At 47.9% G+C, this 20535-nt stretch overlaps 1 protein-coding gene across 1 annotated transcript in view; it reads right to left on the bottom strand.

The window, feature by feature from the left end:
• LOC120388133 overlaps positions 1–20535 on the bottom strand; it is a 736578-nt gene that overhangs the window by 578306 nt on the left and 137737 nt on the right. The window contains 2 exon segments of the mRNA XM_039509761.1: positions 485–511; positions 6213–6281. Of these exon segments, the coding sequence (XP_039365695.1) occupies positions 485–511; positions 6213–6281 (96 nt within the window).

Below are 20535 nucleotides of genomic sequence, written 5' to 3'. Positions count from 1 at the left end.
AAGGGTAGGAATAAATTATCAGTTTTTCAGAATAGAGAGAGATAAATAGTGGTATCCCTGAGGGGTTGGTACTGGGACCAGTACTGTTCAACATATTCATAAATGGTCTAGAAAAATAAGTAAACAGTGAGGTGGCACAGCTCAAACAGCCACTACCAAATCCAAAATTTCAATCAGCCTTACTGGGCAAGGGTGAGCCCTTCAAATGCTGGATGGCTGGGGATTTCCACCGGTATCCAACAGCCAGAATGCCCTACACTCTCCCACACAGCCCGCCTTGTTAACAATTCACTGGTGGGGAAACTAGGACATGTAGTGAGGAAGTGATGGGCTGAGACCATGGGGTGAGTCTGGTGGAGGCAGGAGTTGAACCCAGGTCTCCAGTCCTACACTTGAATGACTAGATTAAATAACTTTAACTCATCCCTTCCTCACCCCACACATACAGACAGACTCCACACCCTCTGCCTATGTTTATATTTACCTGTCATGGGGAATCCTGTCATGGAAGCTGGAAGAAAGCAAAGGAATGAGGTAAGTGTCTGTCTCCATGGCTGGTCACCATGGGGATCTCCAAACATTGGCTGATGTAAGCCGTGGCCTGAGTGAGCTCTCCCCTCACATCTCTTGTGCACTGAGAGAAAAGACTCAGCTGCATGTTGTATTTCAGTGACCTATCTACTGCCTCTCAGAAAGGTGGATTGACCCTCCTGCCCCTCCTCTCGGCATCAGTCGCATCTACACAGAAGTGCTGTAGCTACAGAGCTGCCACCGTGCCACTGTAATGTTTCCAGTGCAGAAGAGCCCTAAGTAGCCGGCAAAAGACAAGACCTGGTGAGCGACGTCAGAACCAGTGACACTGCACCAGCCCTTCCAAACCAAGCCACCTTCTTTCACACTGCCTGCACCTCTGAAGGACCCCCACACCCTGCTCCCCTCACGCCTGGCTCCCCCCCAACCTGGAGTTTGACATCCCCACATGCTGTCTAATGGAGTGCTAAGCTGTAGTATACTGCTCAGCCACTAGGTGGCGATGCGTGTTGAATACTGTAATTCCTCACTTAACGTTGTAGTTATGGTCCTGAAAAATGCGACTTTAAGCAAATTGATGTTAAAAAAATCCAATTTCCCGATAAGAATTAATGTAAATAGGGGGGGATCAGGTTCCAGGAAAAAAATTTTTGCCAGACAAAAGGCATTATATACATTTTAAACAATTTTAAACAAGCAATTTAATACAGGTATTAAACAGCCTGGCAGCCCCCCATCAGCTCTCCTGCCCCCCCCCAGTGCCTCCCACCTGCCGGTGGCCCCCAGGAATAAGTGTCTTCCCCCTACTCCCCCCGCTTCCTGCCCGTGGCAATCAGCTGTCTTGTGGCGCACAGCCTCCCCCCTTCCTCCCTCCCTCTCAGTGGTTTCCCCAGAACCTGAAATTTGGGTGGTGTTTGAATTTACAGGGGGGGTGTCACAGCCGATGAGATATATAAAAGAGATATGAATAAAGTAAAATGTTTTGTTAGGATAATGCAAATTTAACAGAAGGATAATACAAGTTGTACCAAAACATATAACAGGTCTAGATTTCTAACAAAACATAATTTAAAAAAATGTATTTAATTTAAATTGACTTTTGAAAAATAAGCCATCATGGGATAAGGGGAAAGTCCTCTCATGGATCTGGTTAAAAGGTGGGAAACAAAGTGTAGGAATACATTATCAGTTTTTCGGAATGGAGAGAAATAAATAGTGGTATCCCTGAGGGGTTGGTACTGGGACCATTACTGTTCAACATACTCATAAATGATCTAGAAAAATGCGTAAACAGTGAGGTGGCAAAATCTGCAGATGATATAAAACTATTCAAGATAGTTAAGGATGGAAAAATCCCATTCACTGTTACAGACTAGGGACCGAATGTATAGGAAGCAGTTCTGCAGAAAAGGACCTAGGAGTTCCAGTGGACAAGAAGCTGGATAGGAGTCAACAGTGTGACTGTCCAGAAAGCTAACAGCATTTTGGGCTGTATAATTAGGGGCATTGCCAGCTGATCGAGGGACGTGGTCATTCCCCTCCATTCGACATTGGTGAGGCCACATCTGGAGTACTGTTTCCAGTTTTGGGCCCCATACTACAAGAAGGATGTGGAAAAATTGGAAAGAGTCCAGCAGAGGGCAACAAAAATAATTAGGGGACTGGAGCACATGACTTATGAGGAGAGGCTGAGGGAACTGGGATTGTTTATTCTGCAGAAGAGAAGAATGAGGGGGCATTTGATAGCTGCTTTCAACTACCTGAAAGGGGGTTCCAAAGAGGATGGATCTAGAGTGTTCTCAGTGGTACCAGATGACAAAACAAGGAGTATTGGTCTCAAGTTGCAGTGCAGGAGGTTTAGGTTGGATATTAGGAAAAACTTTTTCACTAGGAGGGTGGTGAAGCACTGGAATGAGTTACCTAGGACGGTGGTGGAATCTCCTTCCTTAGAGGCTTTTAAGGTCAGGCTTGACAAAGCCCTGGCTGGGATGATTTCGTTGGGGATTGCTCCTGCTTTGAGCAGGGTGTTGGACTAGATGACCTCCTGAGAACCCTTCCAACCCTGACATTCTATGATTCTAAGTCCCAGGCAGACTGCAAAAAGTTTCAAAGGGAACTCACAAAGCTGAGTAATTGGGCGACAAAATGGCAGATGAAATTCAATGTTGATAAATGCAAAGTAATGCACATTGGAAAACAATCTCAACTATACATACTGTGACAGACCCAGGCCAGTGGGCTACAGGAGCCTGGTAGAGGGCAAATATACTGGTCACTGGATGAATAGTTTTCTGTTCCCTGAGTGACCAGAGCAGGGGCTGCACTAGAGTAATCAGGAACCTGCTAGAACCAATTAAGGCAGCCAGGCTGATTAGAACACCTGCAGCCAGTCAAGGCAGGCTAATCAGGGTGCCAGGGTTTAAAAAAGAGCTCACTCCAATCAGGGAGCGGGGAGCCAGAGAAGAGGAACTGCGTGTGAGGAGCTGGGAGCAAGAGGCGCAAGGAGCTGAGAGTGAGAGGGTGTGCTGCTGGAGGACTAAGGAGTACAAGTGTTATCAGACACCAGGAGGAAGGTCCTGTGGTGAGGCTAAAGAAGGTGTTTGGAGGAGGCCATGTGGAAGTAGCCCAGGGAGTTGTAGCTGTCATGCAGCTGGTACAGGAGGCACTATAGACAGCTGCAATCCACAGGGCCCTGGGCTGGGACCCGGAGTAGAGGGCGGGCCCGGGTTCCCCCAAAACCTCCCAACTCCTGATCAGACACAGGAGGAGTTGACCCAGACTGTGGGGAAGATCACTGAGGTGAGCCAATCTGCCAAATGAGCGCAGGACCCACCAAGATAGAGGAGGAACTTTGTCACAATACAAAACGATGGAATCTGAATTAGCTATTACACACTCAAGAAAGATCTTGGAATCATTGTGGATAGTTTTCTGAAAACATCCACTCAACGTGGAGTGGCAGTCAAAAAAGCAAAGGGAATGTTGGGAATCATTAAGAAAGGGATAGATAATAAGACAGAAAATATCATATTGCCTATATATAAATCCATGGTACGTGCACACCTTGAGTACAGTGTGCAGATCTGGTCACCCCATGGGCAACTAAAATTATTAGGGGTATGAAACAGGAGGAGAGATTAAAATGACTGAGAATTTTCAGCTTAGAACAGAGATGACTAAGGGGGTATATGATAGACGTCTATAAAATCTTGACTGGTGTAAAGAAAGTGAATAAGGAAATGTTATTTAATCCTTAACATAACACAAGAACTAGCAGTCACCCAATGAAATTAATAGGAGGCAGGTTTTAAAAAAACAAGAGGAAGTACTTCTTCACACAACGTACAGTCAACCCGTGGAACTTTTTGCCAGGGGATGCTGTGAAGACCAAAACTACAACAGGGTTTTAAAAAGAACTAGATAAATTCCTGGAGAATAGGTCCATCAGTGGCTATTAGCCAGGATGGGGAGGGATAGAACACCATGATCTGAGTGTCCCTATCCAAACCCCTAATCATTTAATTGCCCTTTTCTGAACATTTTCTAGTGCCAGTATATCTTTTTTGAGGTGAGGAGACCACATCTGTACACAGTATTCGAGATGTGGGCGTACCATGGATTTATATAAAGGCAATAATATATTCTCAGTCTTATTCTCTATCCCATTTTTAATGATTCCTAACATCCTGTTTGCTTTTTTGACCGCCTCTGCACACTGCGTGGACATCTTCAGAGAACTACCCACGATGACGACAAAACAGTTTTCCTGACTCGCTGTAGCTAAATTAGCCCCCATCATATTGTATGTATAGTTGGGGTTATTTTTTCCAATGTGCATTAATTTACATTTATCCACATTCAATTTCATTTGCCATTTTGTTGCTCAATCATTTAGTTTTTTGAGATCTTTTTCAAGTTTTTCACATTCTGCTTTGCTCTTAACTATCTTGAGCAGTTTCGTGTCATCTGCAAACTTTGCCACCTCAATGTTTACCCCTTTCTCCAGATCATTTATGAATAAATTGAATAGGATTGGTCCTAGGACTGACCCTTGGGGAACACCACTAGTTACCCCTCTCCATTCTGAGAATTTACCATTAATTCCTATCCTTTGTTCCCTGTCTTTTAACCAGTTCTCAGTCCATGAAAGGACCTTCCCTTTTATCCTATGATAACTTAATTTACATAACAGCCTTTGGTGAGGTACCTTGTCAAAGGCTTTCTGGAAATCTAAGTACACTGCATCCACTGGATCCCCCTTGTCGACATGTTTGTTGACCCCTTCAAAGAACTCTAATAGATTAGTAAGACACGATTTCCCTTTACAGAAACCATGTTGACTATTGCTCAACAGTTTATGTTTTTCTATGTGTCTGACAATTTTATTCTTAACTATTGTTTCGACTAATTTGACCGGTACCGACGTTAGACTAACCGGTCTGTAATTGCCAGGATCATCTCTAGAGCCCTTTTTAAATATTTGTGTTACATTAGCTAACTTCCAGTCATTGGGTACAGAAGCCGATTTAAAGGACAGGTTACAAACCTTAGTTAATAGTTCTGCAACTTCACATTTGAGTTCTTTCAGAACTCTTGGGTGAATGCCATCTGGTCTCGGTGACTTGTTAATGTTGAGTTTATCAATTAATTCCAAACCTCCTCTAGTGACACTTCAATCTGTGACAGTTCCTCAGATTTGTCACCTAGAAAAGCCGGCTCAGGTTTGGGAAACTCCCTAACATCCTCAGCCGTGAAGACTGAAGCAAAGAATCCATTTAGTTTTTCCGCAATGACTTTATCGTCTTGAAGCGCTCCTTTTGTATCTCGATCATCAAGGGGCCCCACTGGTTGTTTAGCAGGCTTCCTGCTTCTGATTTACTTAAAAACCATTCTGTTATTACCTTTGAAGTTTTTGGCTAGCCGTTCTTCAAACTCCTCTTTGGCTTTTCTTATTACACTTTTGCACTTACTTTGGCAGTGTTTATGCTCCTTTCTATTTGCCTCGCTAGGCAAATTAAAGGAAGTCTTTTTATCTCTCACTGCTTCTTTTACAGGGTTGTTAAGCCACAGTGGCTCCTTTTTAGTTCTTTTACTGTGTTTCTTAATTTGCGGTATACATTTTTGTTGGGCCTCTGTTACGGTGTCTTTAAAAAGCGCCCGTGCAGCTTGCAGGGATTTCACTTTAGTCACTGTACCTTTTAACTTTTGTTTAACTAACTCCCTCATTTTTGCATAGTTCCCGCTTATGAAATTAAATGCCACAGTGCCATCTCAACTGCTGTTGAGATGTTCTTCCCACCACAGGGATGTTGAATGCTATTGTATTATGGTCACTATTTCCAAGCGGTCCTGCTATAGTTACCTCTTGGACCAGCTCCTGAGCTCCACTCAGTATTAAATCTAGTGTTGCCTCTCCCCTTGTGGGTTCCCATACCAGCTGCTCCATGAAGCAGTCATTAAAAGTATTGAGAAATTTTATCTCTGCATTTCGTCCTGAAGTGAAATGTCCCCAGTCAATATGGGGATAATTGAAATCCCCCACTATTAATAAGTTCTTAATTTTCATAGCATCTCTAATTTCCCTTAGCATTTCATCATCACTATCACTGTCATGGTACCCCATGCCAGAAGCTATGCAGTTATTATTTGTAAATCATTCTACATTTGTAAGTTCAACTTACCCCAAGGATGCTGTGTTTGCTCCTCCTTCACCTGGAGAACTCCTTTGCGAAACTTCTCCTTAGCAGCCCCTGTTTGCAAAAAAAAAAAAAAACAAGCTCAAATGCTGAGTTCGTGGAGTATGTACATAAGCTATACTAAAGACAAACCCACAGTAACCATCTCCAGTGGTTGTGAGGGACCCCATGGAGCCACTCTCTAGGAAACAGATAGATGCATGGAGCTTATGTCCATTAATGTCTATTAGCCAGGATGGGTAAGGAATGGAGTCCCTAGTCTCTGTCAGAGGGTGGAGATGGATGGCAGGAGAGAGATCACTTGATCATTATGGTTGTAAATTCAATCCTTGAGGGGGCCATTTGGGGATTGGCTCTGCTTTGAGCAGGGGGTTGGACTAGATGATCTCTTGAGGTCCCTTCCAACCCTCATATTCTCTGAGTCTATTACCTGTTAGATTCACTCCCTCTGGGACACTTGGCATTGGCCATTGTCAATAGACAGGATACTGGGCTGGATGGACCTTTGGTTTGACCCAGTATGTTCTGAGCTAAATGAACCCAAAGTTATGGAGACAGATATGAGTCAAGGAAGCCAGCAGAGTGTCAGAAACCTGAAAAAAATCTCTGACTGGATGAGCTCAGACGTTTGGACACAAGCTGAAGTGGTTCAAAAGTTTTGGATTTTTTTTAAGCAGAATTTTTTTATTGTTTCTTTAAACAATCAAACAAAGCAAGCAGCAAACATTTCTGAAACCCCAAACCATGTTCAGGTTTTGGCAGACTTATTTGAGCTTTTCAATTAAAAAAACCACAACAAATTTTGAAGGAAAGCAGACATTGTCCATGATTTTTTTCTGCTTTTTAAAAACCCCTAGTTTTCGAACCAAAAAAACTTTTGATGGAAAATATTTGTCCAACCCTTTTAATAAGCTTTAGTGCCTTTTAGCACTAGCTGATGCTGAGAACCAGTGATACCTTGTCAAGAAGTTTTCTCAAAACTGGGTTTGTGCCAAGATGTGGAAGGTTTATTTTTCCCAGGGCCGCCCGTGAGGGTGTGGGGGGGAGCATGTGGAGCAATTTGCCCCGGGCCCTGCAGGGGCCCCCATGAGAATATAGTATTGCCATTTTTTTCATGGAATGGGCCCCCGAAATTCCTTTGCCCCAGGCCCCCTGAATCCTCTGGGCAGCTCTGCCTGCGCCAACTGAACTATAAACCGGTATTTCATTGAAGATCAGAAATGCCAATATATAGAGCTTTCCGGTTGGTGAAGTGCTGGAAAAAACAGCTTTTACTGTATTTTGGATTACAAATACTTGCACTGTAAAAATGGTAAAAGAAATACTATTTTGCAATTCACCTCATACAAGTACTGCAGTGCAATCTCTTTATTGTGAAAGTGCAATTTACAAATGTAGAATTTTTTTGTTACATAATTGAACTCAAAAAAAACCAACCAATGGAAAACTTAGAGCCTACACATCCTCTCAGTCTTACTTCTTGTTCAGCCAATCGCTCAGACAAACCAGTTTGTTTACATTTACAGGAGATAATGCTGCCTGCTTCTTATTTGCAGTGTCACCCGAAAATGAGAAGAGGTGTTTGCATGGCACTTTTGTAGGTGGCATTGCAAGGTATTTACGTGCCAGATATGCTAAACATTCCCATGCTCCTTCATGCTTTGGCCACCATTCCAGATGACATACTAACATATTCACGATGCTCGTCAAAAAAGCAAGGTGTTAACGTAATTTGTGACTGAAATTCTTAGGGGAGAATTGTTTATCTCCTGCTATGTATTTTACCTGCATTCTGCCATATCTTTCGTGTTACAGTAGTCTCGGATGATGACTCAGCAAATGTTGCTCATTTTAAGAACACCTTCACTGCACATTTGACAAAATGCAAAGAAGGTACCTGTGACGCTCTGTACCTCGGGGGAGCACCCCCATGTTCATCCTTATAAAAGGACTGTGTGGTTTCCAATGTAAAGTTTGTCATGCTGGGTGTCTTCGGAAGGCTCATGATGCACCGAGGATTGTTCTTATAGTGATGTTATAGTAATTGTTGTTGCAGTAATGTTATAGGTTATAATTTCATGTATATCGTTATGAGGCTGAAAATGTAGCCTCATGGCTTAAAATAAGCCCAGGCAAAAACTCTCAAAGAGCAGAGGGGCAGTTCACGTCTCATCAAGGCATGCATGGGACAAACCCAGCCCAGCCTCACAGGAACAAAGGATGCTGGCCTAGGCAGCAACAAAAGGATCTGTTGGACTCTGGAGTGAGTCACCCCCCTTCCTTTGGTCAGTTTGGGACTGCGACGAGGTAATGCTCACCTGACTCTGAAGGCGGGAGAGGGGAGCAAAGCCAAGAGGGAAGAAAGAACATGATAAAAGAGAGAGATGTTTGCCATCCTCTTCTTCTCTCTTCCACTTACATCTATAGACACCATGACCGGCAAGCGACTGAAGCGCTGATCAAAGGGGAGAGCCTGGCTGAAGAGCAACCAGCCAGCCTTTGGTGAGAAGCATCTAAGTTTGTAAGGGCACTGAAAGTGTCCAGATCAGCTTAGAATGTGTTTTTCTTTTATTTCATTTGACCAAATCTGACTTGTTTTGCTTTGACTTATAATCACTTAAAATCTATCTTTATAGTTAGTAAATTGGTTTGTTTATTCTACCTGAGGCAGTGTGTTTGGTTTGAAGTGTGTCAGAGATTCCCCTTGGGATAACAAGCCTGGTACATACCAATTTCTTTGTTAAATTGACACACTCATATAAGGTCTCAGTGTCCAGTGGGCATAACTTGACACTGCAAAATGGAGGTTCCTAGGATAGTGTCTGGGACCGAAGATATTGGCTAGTGTCATTCGGTTGCACAATCCAAGGAGCAGCTTCCAGAAGCTGTGCAGTTATTATTTGTAAATCATTCTACATTTGTAAGTTCAACTTTCCAGATAAAGAGCTGGCACAGCAGTACTTGCATGAGGTGAATTGAAAATACTATTTCTTGTGTTCCTTTTTTACAGTGCAAATATTTGTAATAAAAAATAAATATAAAGTGAGCACTGTACACTTTGTATTCTGAATTGTATTTGAAATCAATGTATTTGAAAATGTAGAAAACATCCCAAAAAATGAAATAAATTGTATTCTATTATTGTGTAAAGTGGTGATAACGTGTGCAATTAATCATGAACAATTTTATCTCACAATTAATCACAGTTTTTTTTAATAACTTGACAGCCCTAATCCCCACCACTACCATGCAGCCACCTGTGGGGTGGAGCAGAGTAGATGAGAGACAGAGCACAGAAACTCATGGGCTCTGTAATAAAAAAATTAATAATAATTGGAGATATACCAATCTCCTAGAACTGAAAGGGACCTTGAAATGTCATTGAGTCCAGCCCCCTGCCTTCACTAGCAGAACCAATTTCTGCCCCAGACTCCTAAGTGGACCCCTCAAGGATTGAATTCATAATCCTGGGTTTAGCAGACCAATGCTCAAACCACTGAGCTATCCCTCCCCCCAAAGGGGAAGAGAGTGTAGAAGAGGAAGTGAGGGAGAACCTGTCTCTAGTCACAGCAGTTGGGCATATTACAGGTTCAGGGGTAATTAGCTGAGATGAAGATCACCCGGAGTGATGGGGAAAAGAACCCCACACTTCATAAAGGGATCCCTCAGTGGCTGCAGGATCCATTCAACACCAAATCCCACAAATGGGATCTCCGGTTACCCAGCATCCCATTGTGCTGTAGTGGGGCAGTTGGATCAGAGCGATCAGCGATAGGGAGGGTCTCTCACGTACTGCTCCCTGCAGCACAGATCCTAAGTACTGTGCTGAGGCACTGTGGCCAGCACTGACTGTGAGGGGAAATCACCCCCAAAAGAGCCCCCATCCTGCTCCCGTGCAGCACAGGCCTGTAGAACTGCATGGGGGAAATGGAGTCAGAACTGACACCATGAGAAGAGCGACACTTACTGTGACCCCGAACCAGCTCCCTGCAGTACAGACCCTTAGCACCATACTGGGGTGCTCCCAAGGTCTCATTCTGCCACAGAGGAGTCTGCCCACAGATAACTAGATGCCAACTGGCAGAGGGCACAGGGATGCCTAGAGTTATATGGCAATCCCCTGGGTGAGACATATGCACAATAGCTCACCAAACGTGGCATGTGAGGTCTCTACCAAGAGCCAGAAGTCCGCTGGTCGACCTAATGGGAATAAGATGTTTGTATCGGACATAGGTGATGAGAGATGTAAAATGTAGAATATGATGCTCAGAGGTGTTGAAGTGAAGCTTGTCACCTGCGCCATGGCAATCCCTTCGGCTGAGTCAATCAGCACATAGAACAAAGCACAAGAGTGGAGACAGGCTGTATTCACTGTCTGGGCCCAGTCGGGACATGAGAATTTACAAAGACAAAGGACCCTCAGCACAAGTCTCTGAAGAGAGACCTCCTCTGGGAAGAGACAATGGTCTGTACCTACAAAGAAACTGGAGAGGGGACAAGAGCTCCCTTTCACCCAGGACGCGGCTGACAGCGTTTGTCTCAGCAACAGGAGATCATAGCCAAGCCTGGAGTAAAACCCTGGAAGGACTGTGGGGTGAGCGTTGCTCTACCAGACAGAAAAGTATCTCGTTCAATGAGTCTAGGCTCTAGTCAGCGTGGTATGATTTTATTGGATGGAACCATTTCTTTCCAACATGTCTCCTTGCTGCCCCTCGAAACGCTACACTCTGGGTACGTCTACACTACGGGACTATTCCGAATTTGCATAAACCGGTTTTGTAAAACAGATTTTATAAAATCGAGTGCGCGCGGCCACACTAAACACATTAAATCGGTGGTGTGCGTCCATGGTCCGAGGCTAGCGTCGATTTCTGGAGCGTTGCACTGTGGGTAGCTATCCCGTAGCTATCCCATAGTTCCCGCAGCCTCCCCCGCCCCTTGGCATTTCCGGGTTGAGATCCCAGTGCCTGATGGGGCAAAAATCATTGTCGCGGGTGGTTCTGGGTACAGCCTCACCCCTCCCTCCCTCCCTGACAGCGGCAGACAACCGTTTCGCGCCTTTTTTGCTTTGCTTGGTGAACCGTGCAGACGCCATAGCACAGCAAGCATGGACCCTGCTCAGCTCCATACCGCAATCGTGGATGTTTTAAACACCTCGCGCACTCTCGTGCAGTATATGCTGAACCAGGACCTTCGAACCGAGGCGAGTAAGAGGCGGATACGGCAGCGCGGCGATGACAGTGATGAGGACGTGGACACAGAATTCTCTCAAACCGCGGGCCCCTGCGCTTTGGAGATCCTGATGGTAATGGGGCAGATTCTATCCATTGAACACCGATTTTGGGCCCGGGAAACAAGCACTGACTGGTGGGACCGCATTGTGTTGCAGGTGTGGGACGATTCCCAGTGGCTGCGAAACTTTCGCATGCGTAAGGGCACTTTCATGGAACTTTGTGACTTGCTTGCCCCTGCCCTGAAACGCCATAATACCAAGATGAGAGCAGCCCTCACAGTAGAGAAGCGAGTGGCGATAGCCCTGTGGAAGCTTGCAACGCCAGACAGCTACCGGTCAGTCGGGAATCAATTTGGAGTTGGAAAATCTACTGTGGGGCTGCTGTGATGCAAGTAGCCAAAGCAATCACTAAGCTGCTGCTACAAAGGTTGTGACTCTGGGAAACGTGCAGGCCATAGTGGATGGCTTTGCTGCAATGGGATTCCCTAACTGTGGGGCGATAGATGGAACCCATATCCCTATCTTGGCACCGCAGCACCAGGGCACCCAGTACGTAAACCGGAAGGGGTACTTTTCAATGGTGCTGCAAGCACTGGTGGATCACAAGGACGTTTCACAAACATCCACGTGGGATGGCCAGGAGGGTTCATGACGCTCGCGTATTCAGAAGCACTACTCTGTTTAAACGGCTGCAGCAAGGGACTTACTTCCCAGACCAGAAAATAACAGTTGGGGATGTTGAAATGCCTGTCGTTATCCTGGGGGACCCAGCCTACCCCTTGATGCCATGGCTCATGAAGCCATACACAGGCAGCCTGGACAGTGGTCAGGATCTGTTCAATTACAGGCTGAGCAAGTGCAGAATGGTGGTGGAATGTGCATTTGGCCGTTTAAAGGCTCGCTGGCGCACATTACTGACTCGCTCAGACCTCAGCCAAACCAATGTCCCCTATGTTATTGCTGCTTGCTGTATTCTCCACAATCTCTGTGAGAGTAAGGGGGAGACCTTTAGGGCGGGGTGGGAGGCTGAGGCAAATCACCTGGCCGCTGATTACGCAGCCAGACACCAGGGAGATTAGAAGAGCACACCAGGAAGCGGTGCGCATCAGAGAAGCTTTGAAAACGAGCTTCATCAATGGCCAGGGTACAGTGTGACTGCTGTGTTTGTTGATGAACACCCAACCCCCTTGATTGACTCAGTCCCTGTAAGCAACTCCCCCTCCCCCTTCGAGTACAGCTTACTTATGCAAATAAAGTCACTCTCATTTAAAAAGCATGAATTCTTTATTGATTCATTATAAAAAGAGGGAGAGAAGTAAGGGTGTGCTTTGGGAGGAGGAAAGGAGGGATGGAGAAGGCCATTAAAAAAAAATTCAGAGTAATGGCATCCTTCTGGTTGGGCTGTCCACAGGGGTGGAGTGGGCGGGTGCACGGAGCCTCCCCCCACGCGTTCTTACAAGTCTGGGTGAGGAGGCTAAGGAACATGGTGAGGGGGGAGGGTGGTTATACAGGGGCTGCAGTGGCACTCTGTGATCCTGCTGCCGTTCCTGAAGCTCCACAAGACGCTGGAGCATGTCAGTTTGATCACGCAGCAGCCCCAGAGTTGCATCCCGCCACCGCTGATCTTCCTGCCGCCACCGCTGATTTTCCTGCCGGTCTTCCTGTCACCACCTCTCATCTCGGTTGTCCCTCCTGTCCTCACGTTCATCCCTCCTGTCCTCACGTTCACTGGCCTCTTTCCTGTAATTTGAAACCACGTCCTTCCACTCATTCAGATGAGCTCTTTCATTGCGTGTAACTTCCATAATATCCGAGAACATCTCATCTCGCGTCTTCTTTTTCCTCCGTCTTATCTGTGCTAGCCTTTGGGATGGAGGAGGGACGCTTGAAAAATTTGCAGCTGCATGAGGGAGATAAATATTTAGAAAGATACATTTTACAGAACAATGGTTATACTCTTTCACAGTGAAAAGCACTATTCACCTTACATAGCACATGTGATTTCCCTACAAGGTCGCATTTTTCATCTTAATAGTGACTGCTTGCATCTCTGGGGTTACAGATCTCAGACACAGGTCCAGGCATCAGGATTCAGCTTGCATGCGGCCATGGTAAGCCACTGTCTCAGTGATTTACCCTCCCCCAACGCATGGCTAATACCACGCTAGCTCCTGCTAATCAACAACCTTCCCTCCCCCACCCACTGCTTGTCCGGTAGCTTGGGGAAGATCGCCTCGCCGGTGACCAAACAGAAAAAATCATCGGCATTTCACTCCTCCCCTCCCCCCGCTTCGCTACGTGCAGGAAAGTGTTTTTTTTAAGCTGCTGCATTCCACGAACCCAGTAGAGAAATGGCCACCCCCCTTACTTAAATTCCTGATTTTTAATCAGGTTATCCTGAACGATATCACTTTGCTGAGGATAACAGAACAAGATAAAGAGCGGATGCTTCTTGAATGCCAGCAGTCACCGGGACCATACGCTGCTATGTTTTGCCACGCAATGATACCTGATTACTTGCTACATGCATGGCATGGTAAAGTGTCCTACCATGGTGGGCGGAACAAGGATGCCTTGCCCAGAAACCTTCTGCAAAGGCTTCTGGAGTACCTACAGGAGCGCTTCATCGAGATGTCCCTGGAGGATTTCCTCTCAATCCCCGGACATGTTAACAAACTTTTCTAAGTAACTATACTGTCTGCGAATGCATCCCAAGTCCTCTGGGCAAATCAATCATTAAAAAAGGCTTGCTTAAAAAACACTGTTTGCTATTTGCAAAGGTACACTCACCAGAGCTCCCTTCCAGGGCGTCATTCTCTGGAATAGTTGCTTGTGAGGGCTGGGAGCAGGGTAATTCCATCAGGGTGATAAAACGCTCCTGGCTGCTGGGGGTCACGGAGTGCTGTGTGCTCTCTGCGAGGTCTTCCTCTTCTTCTTCCTCTTCATCTTCCCCGTCTGCATAATCCTCAGACATGGCAGAGATTACAACCCCCACCTCGGAATCCACGGTCAGGGGTGGGGTACTTGTGGCGCAGCCCCCTAAAATTCCATGCAGCTCATCATAGAAGCGGCATGTTTTTCGACCTGCCCCGGACCTTCCGTTTGCTTCTTTGGATTTCTGGTAGGCTTGTCTGAGCTCCTTAACTTTCACTCTGCACTGCACGGAGTCCCTGCTGTGGCCTTTAGCCGTCATAGCCTTAGAAATTCTTTCAAATACTTTTTCATTTCGTCTTTTGGAACGCAGTTCTGTTAGCACTGAATCCTCTCCCCATATAGCGATCAGATCCATTACCTCCTGAGCGGTCCATGCTGGGGCTCTTTTTCGATTCTCAGGAGACAGCATTGTTAACTGTGCTGATGAGCTGTGCGTGGTCACCTGTGATGATGAGCTCTCCACGCTGTCGAAGCAGGAAATGAATTTCAAAAGTTCGCGGGGCTTTTCCTGTCTACCTGGCCAGTGCATCCGAGTTGAGAATGCTGTCCAGAGCGGTCAGTGGTGCACTGTGGGATAGCTCCCGGAGGCCAATACCGTCAATTGCAGCCACACTAACCCTATTCCGATATGTTAATACCGATATTAGCGCTACTCCTCTCGTCGGGCAGGAGTACAGAAACCGATTTAAAGAGCCATTAAAATCGATATAAGGTGCCTCCTAGTGTGGACGGTTGTGGCGTTAAATCGGTTTTACGCTCCTAAAACCGATTTAAACGCCTAGTGTAGACCAGGCCTCTGTGAAATCACTTGTCCTTGGTGTGACTATGAAGGAATCTAGGGCTGTGCATTTATTGGGGCAGAGATCGGAGTTGGAACGGGTCACCTTGGGACCCTGTTCCTTTCGGAGCAGAAGATCTGTGACTGCTGTGAATGCCCAGCGAGACAGGGACTGGATGCTGCAAAGGGACTGTCGGAGGGCTGAAGGGTGAAGTGTCCCTATTGCCAACTTGGAGAGAGATCACCCCCCACCCCACAAGGCCTAGAGTGTCGCCAAGGGAATCGGGGAGCTGACCCCCAGTGGGCACAGACAAGGCTTCCTCATGCTAGGGGCCCATGGCACCGCACTAGGGCATTAGGGCAAGAACAACTGCAAAGGGAGAGAGCCCCTGTCATAAACAGACAGTTAAGGGTAAATACCTCTTTTACCTGTAAAGGGTTAAGAAGTTCACCTAGCCTAGCTGACACCTGACCAGAGGAAGCAATGGGGGGACAAGATTTTTCAAGATGAAGGAGGGAAGTTTTCCTTTGTCTCAGAGTCTATTAAAGTTCTGTGCCGGAGTGAAAAAGATCAAGGAATCACCTGGGGTAGTGAGTATTAGAGAAGAAATAAATAGGTTTATGTTTATTTTTTTGTGTGACTTGTCTTGTGCATTAGAGGGTGTAGCAGGGTGGACCCTGCTCCTGCCCAGAGAGGCTTGAAAAGCTGCCTGCCAGGGCTTGAGAGGGGTGGCTCTGGAAGCTGGGCTGAGTAAGGAAGTGGCCACAGCTGGGGCCACGCCCCAAACTGAAGCCCTGGGGCTTATAAGAAGGCAGGGAAGCCAGAGCCCAGACACTCTCTCTCTCTGCCTCCAGAGAGGGATGGGCCTGGCTGCTTATGAGCAGAGCTAATGTACCTGGGTGAAGCAGGGCTGGGAACAGGCTAGGGAGCTGGGGAGCCCGAGCCAGAAAAACCCCAGGCTGCAGCCTAGCGATAGGCCACAGGTACTGGGGGTTGCAAGGGGCGACCCAGGGGTAGGAAGAGCACCAGGTCCAAACCTTTGCCTGTGATGAGAAGGCGGATACTGCAGTCTGTCCCAGGAACTGGGGCTAGAGCACGACTGGGCAGTAGCCATTCTGAGGCGAAGCGGGGAAACCAGGGTGGGGGTTCCCCGGGGAGGGGGAAACCCAGTTAAAGGGGCACCGGGGTCCTGGGAGGGACACGGGGCCGATAAGAAAACAGGCGGATCACCGGCCAGCAGAGGGCGCTCCGGGCTGAAAAAGAGCTAATTCCGCGGAAAAACCAGCGGGAGGCGCCACGGCGGTGAGTAGCCCGTTTACATATGGTGGAGAATGCAGGCATAGCGGTCCGCCCCTGATACAAGAGGCCTGGGCAAGGACTATGGGACAGTTGCCCAGAAGAAGACGGCCCTAGATAGAAAATGGAGACAGAGACCCTTATTAAATTCCTGGCCGAAAGCCAGCAGCAGCAGCAGCAGCAGCAGCTCGTACAGCAGCTGGGGGCCCACCAGCAGCAGCTACTTCAAACCTTGGGGGTCCAGCATCGGGAGCAACAGACCCAATGCTTCCAGCAACTCGCCACCCTGTGGCCGAGTCCTGGGGGCGCTCCACCCGGGGGGGCCGCTTCGCCTACCCCCCCTGCGCCACTAGTACGTCTGACCAAGATGGGGCCCGAGGATGACCCGGAGGCTTATCTGGTAACCTTCGAAAGGGTGGCGGCAGTAGCCGGGTGGGCACCGGACCAGTGGGCGACCCTCCTCGCCCCCTATCTGACGATGAGGCCCGGGTTTACACTCGAGTGAAGGCGGCCATCTTGGATGCCTTCGAGGTCACCCCGGAGACCTTTCAACGACGGTTTCGAGGAAAGTTTTACCCTCCGGGTGTCCGGCCCCGGGCAGTGGCCCAGGAGTTAAGGGATGCAGTGAGTCGATGGCTACAGCCTGAGCGTAGAACCTCCGCTGACATCACGGAGCAGATCGTCCTCGAGCAGTTCGTGCACATCCTCCCGACTCCCGGGAGGGCGTGGGTGTTGCGGCACCGTACTCAAACGCTGAGCACGGCCGTTAGGCTTATGGAGGATTTTCTCGAGGCCGAGGCCCCTATAGGCCCGGCCGCCCGGGCCCCGAGTCCGGGACCGGGCACTCAGAGACTAGCTGAACACAAAATGGTGGAGAGACGGTATAGAGACTACTATTGGAGAGCCTGTCGGGCCCGGATCGCCGAGCAGCAAGCGGGGCTGCTTCAGCTGTGGCAGGGGAGGGCACACGGACCTCATTGGAGCCCAGGCACCTGGGGCAGGAGGCCGGTGCCAAGGCCAAGGAACTGTTGGGCCTGTGGGAAACCAGGGCACTTGAAGCGGGAGTGCCCCCACGGAACTCGCAGGGCCCAGCCAAGCCCAGAAAGAAGGGCTGACAAAACTGGGGCCGAGGCAGGGGGGAGGCCTCGAGGGTGCTTCCACTGCCACCCCAAGGGCCACATCACGAGGCAATACCCCCTGGGGCAGAAAGGGGACGTACCTGTAACTGAGGCTCGGTCTGGGACCCCCCGCCAGGAAGGGGTAGTCCCGACCGAGGCCCCTAAGCAGAAAGGGGCTGGGGCAAAACGGCTGCACCGTAATCAGGGCACCCACACCAGGGCCAGGGGGGCTGAAGTGGGAACCCAAACTGAAGGGGGAACCCACAGAGGACCAGGGAGGTCTATGGTGGGGACCCGGAACCAGGGGGAAGTCAGCAGGCTGCTCCAAGCAATGGAGGGCCTGCGGCAAGAAAGAGATTCCCTGCGGGCCCAGCTGAGAAGAATGCTGGGCCGGTACAACACCCCGCCTGCCCCCCCCCGGAGGGGTTCTTGAGGGGGAGGGTGTGTAGCAGGGTGGACCCTGCTCCTGCCCAGAGGGGCTTGAAAAGCTGCCTGCCAGGGCTTGAGAGGGGTGGCTCTGGAAGCTGGGCTGAGTAAGGAAGTGGCCACAGCTGGGGCCACGCCCCAAACTGAAGCCCTGGGGCTTATAAGAAGGCAGGGAAGCCAGGGCCCAGACACTCTCTGCCTCCAGAGAGGGATGGGCCTGGCTGCTTATGAGCAGAGCTAAAGTACCTGGGTGAAGCAGGGCTGGGAACAGGCTAGGGAGCTGGGGAGCCCGAGCCAGAAAAACCCCAGGCTGCAGCCTAGCGATAGGCCACAGGTACTGGGGGTTGCAAGGGGTGACCCAGGGGTAGGAAGAGCACCAGATCCAAGCCCCTTTGCCTGTGATGAGAAGGCGCCACTGTGACGGAGCGATTCTGGCGGGACCCAACTGAGAGTGCCAAATCAGGACCAATTGCTCAAACAGGGCAGTTACAGCCCCAGGCTGGGGTTTTTCCACCTCTAAGGCAAACCAAACCAGCCAGACAAAAGGGACTTTGGTCTCACCCCACTGGCTAACCACAAGTCACGCAAGCAATTTCCTTAGACACTCCAGTCTCCCAGTATCACCACCAGTGCACTCGTCCTGGGGATAAATGGTTATGAAAACCAACACCCCAATAAAAGAAAAAGGTTCTCTCAATCCCAAAGGACCAAGCCCCAGACCCAGGTCAATATACACATCAGATCTTACCCACAAATCACGCTGTTGCCAATCCTTTAGAATCTAAAATCTAAAGGTTTATTTACAAAGGGAAAAAGGTAGAGAAGAGAGGTAGAATTGGTTAAATGGAATCAATTACATACAGTAATGGCAAAGTTCTTAGTTCAGGCTTGCAGCAGTGCTGGAGTAAACTGCAGGTTCAAATTGAGTCTCTGGAATACATCCCCCGCTGGGATGGGTCCTCAGTCCCTTGTGTAGAGCTTCAGTTTGTAGCAAAGTCCCTCCAGAGGTCAGAAGCAGGATTGAAGACAAGATGGAGATGAGGCATTAGCCTTATATAGACTTTTCCAGGTGTAAGAATCCCTTTGTCTTCCTTGTGGAAATTTACAGCAAAATGGAGCCTGGAGTCACATGGGCCAGTCCCTGCATACTTTGCTGAGTCACAAGGCATGTCTGCCTTCGCTCCATGGGTCAATTGTGTAGCCGATGGCCCTTTAATGGGCCATCAAGCCAGCTATGCCGGGCTAACATCAGCTTTGTCTGGGACACTTCCCAGAGGCAGAGCATAATACAGAATACAGACATTACAGAGCCAATACTTATAACTTCAACTACAAAATGATACACAGACATACAGACAGCATAATCATAACCAGCAACCCAGAACCTGGTCTTAGACACCTTAGATGACCCCCTTTACCCAAGGTTTGGTGCCACTACAGGACCTTGGTTGCAACCCATGTTCTATATGGTCCCCATTTATATCAATAACGTCACACCCCCAACGCAAAATTGATGCAGGAAGGGATGACAAAACATCGCTGACTGCATCCCAAGAGCCCCCTTTCCTTGGGTCTGTCTCACTACAGCTAGTGTTGGGCTAGAGGCCGTACCAGTGTATAACCGAAATGGTTTATCAAAGTCATGTTCAATAACATGAATGAATCTCTTTACAAACTTAAGGTATAGCTTGGTTAGCTTTTGCAGCATGGTTCCTGTATGTTTCATGTGATCTTGCCAAGAGCTAAAGAAAACAGCTACTTTATCCATACCAGCCTTGGCCAATGTTTTGAACCCAATTAACATTAAACCAATGTAGATATTGATGTTGTTCATAGTACAGGACTCTTGGCATTTAGCCATGAAAGCAATACGGTAGTGTGCCTCAGTTTCCGCTTTCATACAGCACATCAGGTCTGGAATGTATTTTCCCCTGTGAAAAGTTCCAACACTGTTTACAGGCATTAACTGTGAAACATTAGTATAGCAAGGCCCTTTAACATAAAGTGTGTTTTCATGTATTCCTTTCAACATGTTTAAGGGATTTTCCAAAAGATTAGGCACATTATACATTGTTACAGTTAGCATTAGCAATAACAACAAATTGATTGCAAGTGTCCATCTACAAACATGTTTGTCATGCCACACCCTTGGCTCAATACCATTGGAGTTTGGGCCTTTTAGGGTTAACCTGTGGGTTCCCTTTGCAAAATTCAGTCTTCTCTTTCCTTCTTGTCCTTCAGGATTAAACCCTGATTTTTCTTGCTTAACAGAGATCACTGGCTGATGGGGTGGGCCCTCTGTGCTAACAGCTATTAGCAAGTCTTTCTTCTCCCTGCTAGCCAAGTAATTCGCATCAACACAGACACTAGCTTTTAACTTCTTAGCTGCTATGGATTCCACGGCTGGACTTTGTCTTACAGAGATACCCCACAAATCCAAAGAGTCTTAGGGTGAGAGCTGGCTTGCTCTCCCCTGCCTCCTCAAGCATTCAGCCATAAAACTGTTCTGCTTTGAAACACCA

This window comes from Mauremys reevesii, linkage group 22 (genome assembly GCF_016161935.1).
Source record: "Mauremys reevesii isolate NIE-2019 linkage group 22, ASM1616193v1, whole genome shotgun sequence".
Taxonomy (NCBI): Eukaryota; Metazoa; Chordata; order Testudines; family Geoemydidae; genus Mauremys; species Mauremys reevesii.
The sequence above is the reverse complement of the archived record's forward strand: the minus strand, read 5'-3'. Positions and strand labels throughout refer to the sequence as shown.